The following is a 4869-nucleotide window of genomic DNA, read 5'->3' as shown; positions in this document are numbered from 1 at the left end:
TACTGATGATGTTGTTAGATAAATACATTTTTACGGTTATTTATATATTTAGAATGCATAAACGGTCGACAGACACATAAGAATTAGAAAAAACAGGAATTTTACCAGACAAATCTCTCTCTATCTCAGTCTCTATCTCCCTCTTCCTCTCTTCTTCCTATCTATCAATCTGTGTATCTGTCTGTGTTTCTATCTATTCATCTATCTGCTGTATCAATGCGACGTAAACATATCTATTAGACACATTGAAGCATAGAAGCCTATTAGACAGAGGCAAGAGGGACAACAAGACACGCCGTATTCGATGAGCCCACTCACTTTCATCAGCCCATTCGTCTATTGCCCACTCGTCCGGTTTGCCCCACTCGTCTATTGCCCACTCGCCCCACTCGCTTTCATCAGCCCACTTGTCCGGTTTGCCCCACTCGTCTATTGCCCACTCGTCCGGTTTGCCCCACTCGTCTATTACCCACTCGCCCCACTCGCTTTCATCCCCCCACTCACCATTTGCGCCACTCGTCTATTGCCCACTCGTCCCACGCGTCTATTGCCCACTCGTCCCACTCGTCTGGTTTGTCCCACTCGTCCCACTCGTCTGATTTGTCCCACTCGTCTGATTTGTCCCACTCGTCCCACTCGTCTGATTTGCCCCACTCGTCCCACTCGTCTGATTTGCCCCACTCGTCCCACTCGTCTGATTTGTCCCACTCGTCCCACTCGTCTGGTTTGCCCCACTCGTCCCACTCGTCTGATTTGCCCCACTCGTCCCACTCGTCTGATTTGTCCCACTCGTCCCATTCGTCTGGTTTGCCCCACTCGTCCCACTCGTCTGATTTGTCCCACTCGTCCCACTCGTCTGATTTGCCCCACTTGTCCCACTCGTATGATTTGCCCCACTCGTCCCACTCGTCTGATTTGTCCCACTCGTCTGGTTTGCCCCACTCGTCCCACTCGTCTGATTTGTCCCACTCGTCCCACTCGTCTGATTTGTCCCACTCGTCCCACTCGTCTGATTTGCCCCACTTGTCCCACTCGTATGATTTGTCCCACTCGTCCCACTCGTCTGATTTGTCCCACTCGTCTGATTTGCCCCACTCGTCCCACTCGTCTGATTTGCCCCACTCGTCCCACTCGTCTGATTTGTCCCACTCGTCCACCGCACCATTTGCCCCACTCTGTCTCCTCGTCCCACTCGCTCTGCTCTCCTCACTCACCATTTGCCCAACCTACCCTGTTCGCCTCCCCTACCCACTCACTCTACTTGCCCCAATCGCTCTACCCTTCCACTAATTCGTTTTATCACCCCACTCTTTCTCCCCTCCCCACTCCCCTTACCCTCCCCATTCGAACTCCCACTCCCCGCAATTCCCACTTGCCCTATCCTTCCTACTCACCCTCCCCTCCCCTCCCCTCCCTACTCACCCTCCCCTCCCCTCCTCTCCCCTCCCTTCCTTACTTCCTACCCTCCCCTTTATCCTCCCTACTCACCCTCCTCCCTTCCCTCACTCATACCCCCTCCCTCCTTCCTCCCTCCCACTTTATCTCCTCCCACTCCCCCTCCTCCCTGCTCACCCTTCTTCTCTCTCTATCCTACTCACCCTCCCTTCCCCACCTTCTCTCCCTACTCTCTCTCTACCCTCCTCCCCTACTACTCATCCCTCCCCTCTCCCTCCACACTCTCCCCTCCCTCCCTTCCCTGCTCACCCTTCTCTCCTCTCTCTCTATCCTCCCTCCCTTCCCCACCTCTCTCTCTCTCTACCCTCCCCTCCCCTACTCATCCTCACCTCCCTCCACACTCTCCCTCCCTCCTTTCCCTGCTCACCCTTCCCTTCCTCTCTCTATCCTCCCTCCCTTCCCACTCTCTCTCCTCCTCTCTCTCTACTCCTCCCCTCCCCCAGTCTCCCCACCCTCCCCTACCACACCTATCCCACCCCTCCCTCCCCACCCTCCTCATTTTACCCTACCCACCTCCCTCCCTACTCACCCTATCCCTCCCTTCCCCTACCCCTCCCCTACCCCTCCCTACACTCCCAATAAAGGTAGAGACGCCCCATACCCCTATCCAGCTGCAGTTGCAATTGCCGAAATATCTCTGTTTGTACTGCAAGTCGACCGTGAAAGTTGATTATTGCTCGACGAGGCGTGAAATCTGCTTCGTTGTTTGGCTTCTGCAACGGTGACGCGCCAGGAAGACTTGGGCGGTTCGGTTTCCCGTTTTCTTTTGTCTTTGTTTTGGTTTTCGTTTTTTTGTTTTTTTTTGTTTTTTTTCGTTGTCTTTGTTTTTGTTATTTTTCGTTTTATTTTTTGTTTTTCGTGTTTATTTTTTTCGTTTTCTTTGTATTTTTTCGTTTTCTTTTTTGTTTTTATTTCTTGTTTTCTTTTCTTTGTTCTTTTTCTTTTTCGTTTTCTTTTTTTCTTTTTCGTTGTCTTTGTTTTTTTCGTTTTTTTGGGGGGTTTTATTTCTTCTTCTTTTCTTTTTTCTTTTTCTTTTTCGTTTTCCTTTTTTAAATTTTCTGTTCTCTTTCTTTTCTTTTTCTTTCTCGTTTTCGTTTCTTTTTCTTGTTCATTTATTTTTCGTTTTCTTTCCTTTTGTCTTCTTTTGTCTCTTTCTCTTTTATTTATTCATTTATCTACTTATCAATTGAACTGTACTTGTTTATCCATTTATTGATTCGTTTGTTTATCTACCTGTATATTTATCTACCTTTATATTAATCTACCTATATTTATCTACCTTTATATTAATCTACCTATATTTATCTACCTTTATATTCATCTACCTATATCTATCTACCTTTATATTCATCTACCTATATTCATCTACCTATATTTATCTACCTTTATATTCATCTACCTATATTTATCTACCTTTATATTCATCTACCTATATTCATGTATTCATTAATTTATTTATTAATCTGTTAATGCATTAACATATTATTCAGTTTATCTATCTATCACTTATTTATCTTTTTATCTATTCATGTCTATTTCTAGGTATCTAGAGAGAGAGAGAGAGAGACAGAGAGAGAGAGAGAGAGAGAGAGAAAGGGAGTAAGAGAGAGAAAGTGAGAGAAAAGTGAGATAGATAGATACAGATAGATAGATACAGATAGATAGATAGATAGATAGATAGAAATTGTGAGGTGGATAGATATTTACAGAAATAGAGATTGAGAGAAAGACAAATTGAGAGTGAGAGAGAGAGAGAGAGAGAGAGAGAGAGAGAGGAGTAAGAGAGAGAAAGTGACAGAGAAAGTGAGATAGATAGATGCAGATAGATGGATAGACAGATAGATACAGATTGTTAGATAGATAGATAGATAGAAAGAAAGAAAGAAAGAAAGAAAGAAAGAAAGAGAGAAAGAAAGACAGAAAGAAAGAAAGGCAGAAAGAAAGAGAGAGAGAGAGAGAGAGAGAGAGAGAGAGAGAGAGAGAGATTGTGAGATGGATACATACAAGGACAAAAAGAAAGAGGAGAAGCGATAGAAACAAAGAAGAGAAAGCAAGAAAAAGTACAAGAAAACAAGAGAAAAGCAAGTAAAGAAAAGAAAAGGAAGAAAACAAAAAAGAAAGCGAAAAAAGAGAAAACGAGAAAACCAAAACAAAAGCTAGAAACAGAAGGAAAGAAAGAAAGAAAAACAACGATAAACAAGTAAAAGCTAAAGCAAGCAAAGAAAAACACATGAAACCAATATCCACTCCCAAAGCACCCTACCCACCCCCTACCCACCCCCTACCCACTTCCTCACCCACCCCTACCCACTTTCAACCCACCCCCTACCCTCCTCCCTACCCACTCCTACAAACCCCTACCCAACTCCCCTACCCACTCCCTACCCACCCCCTACTCACCCTCCACCTACCCAATTTGCTGCATTACCCACTCCCTACCCACTCCCTACCCACCCCTTACCCACTCCCTACCCACCCAAACCAACCCCATACCCACTCCCAACCCACCCTCCCCCTCTCCACCACCAACGAACCACAACTGCTCGATGGATCGCGTGGATTCGCGAGAAACGGCGAGAACGTGACGCCTCCAGCTGTCCACCGGCTTCCGCGAGTAAACAAATGGGCGATTCTGTTATAAATGGGCGGGTGGGATTATGGGGGCGTGCGGGCGGCCTTGTTCCTATGTGATTTGGGGATGTATTTTTTTATGAGAAGGCGTAAGAGAGGTAGTCTGTTTTGTTTTATTATATTCTCTCTCTGTCTCTTTTTTTTCTCTTTCTGTTTCTGTTTCTGTTTCTCTTTCTCTCTCTCATTTTCTTTTTCTCTCTCTCTCTCTCTCTATCTATCTCTCTCTCTCTCTCTCTCTCTCTCTCTTTCTGTATGCGCGCGTGCGTGTGTGTGTGTGTGTGTGTGTGTGTGTGTGTGTGTGTGTGTGTGTGTGTGTGTGTGTGTGTGTGTGTGTGTGTGTGTGTGTGTGTGTGTGTGTGTGTGTGTATGTGTGTGTGTGTGTGTGTGTGAACTTGTGTGTTTATATTACACGCTATGTATGTATATATCTATGTTGCAGGTATAGTATATTCATGCATATACACACAAAGGAAGAAAAGATACATACAAACATGCACTATATGTACATCTATCTATCTATATCTGTCTATCTATCCGTCTACTATCCATCTATATATGTATATGTCTCTACGTCTATCTATCACTATATCTGCCTATTCATCTATGTCTGTATCTGTCTATTTCTCAATCTACTTGTCCATCTGCAAACACCTGCATGATAAAACATTCATCATCATTATGGCAACATTACCTTCAACATCCCCCCCCCCACCAAAAAAAAAAAAAAAGAAAAAAAGAAAAAAGAATAAAAATGATAAAAAAGAATAAAAAGGGAAATAGAAC

The 4869-nt window shown here is 44.7% G+C and overlaps 1 protein-coding gene across 1 annotated transcript in view; it reads right to left on the bottom strand.

Moving 5' to 3' along the window:
• The window catches only part of LOC138866443 (uncharacterized), a 1268-nt gene extending 51 nt beyond the window's left edge, over positions 1 to 1217 (bottom strand). Inside the window, exon 1 of the mRNA XM_070139053.1 lies at positions 505 to 1217. Coding sequence (XP_069995154.1) covers positions 505 to 1217 — 713 coding nt within the window. The remainder of the gene's footprint in view (positions 1 to 504) is intronic.
• Between the last annotated feature and the right edge of the window lie 3652 nt (positions 1218 to 4869).

Source organism: Penaeus vannamei, chromosome 3 (genome assembly GCF_042767895.1).
Source record: "Penaeus vannamei isolate JL-2024 chromosome 3, ASM4276789v1, whole genome shotgun sequence".
Taxonomy (NCBI): domain Eukaryota; kingdom Metazoa; phylum Arthropoda; class Malacostraca; order Decapoda; family Penaeidae; genus Penaeus; species Penaeus vannamei.
This window is presented reverse-complemented; position numbering and strand designations above follow the sequence as displayed.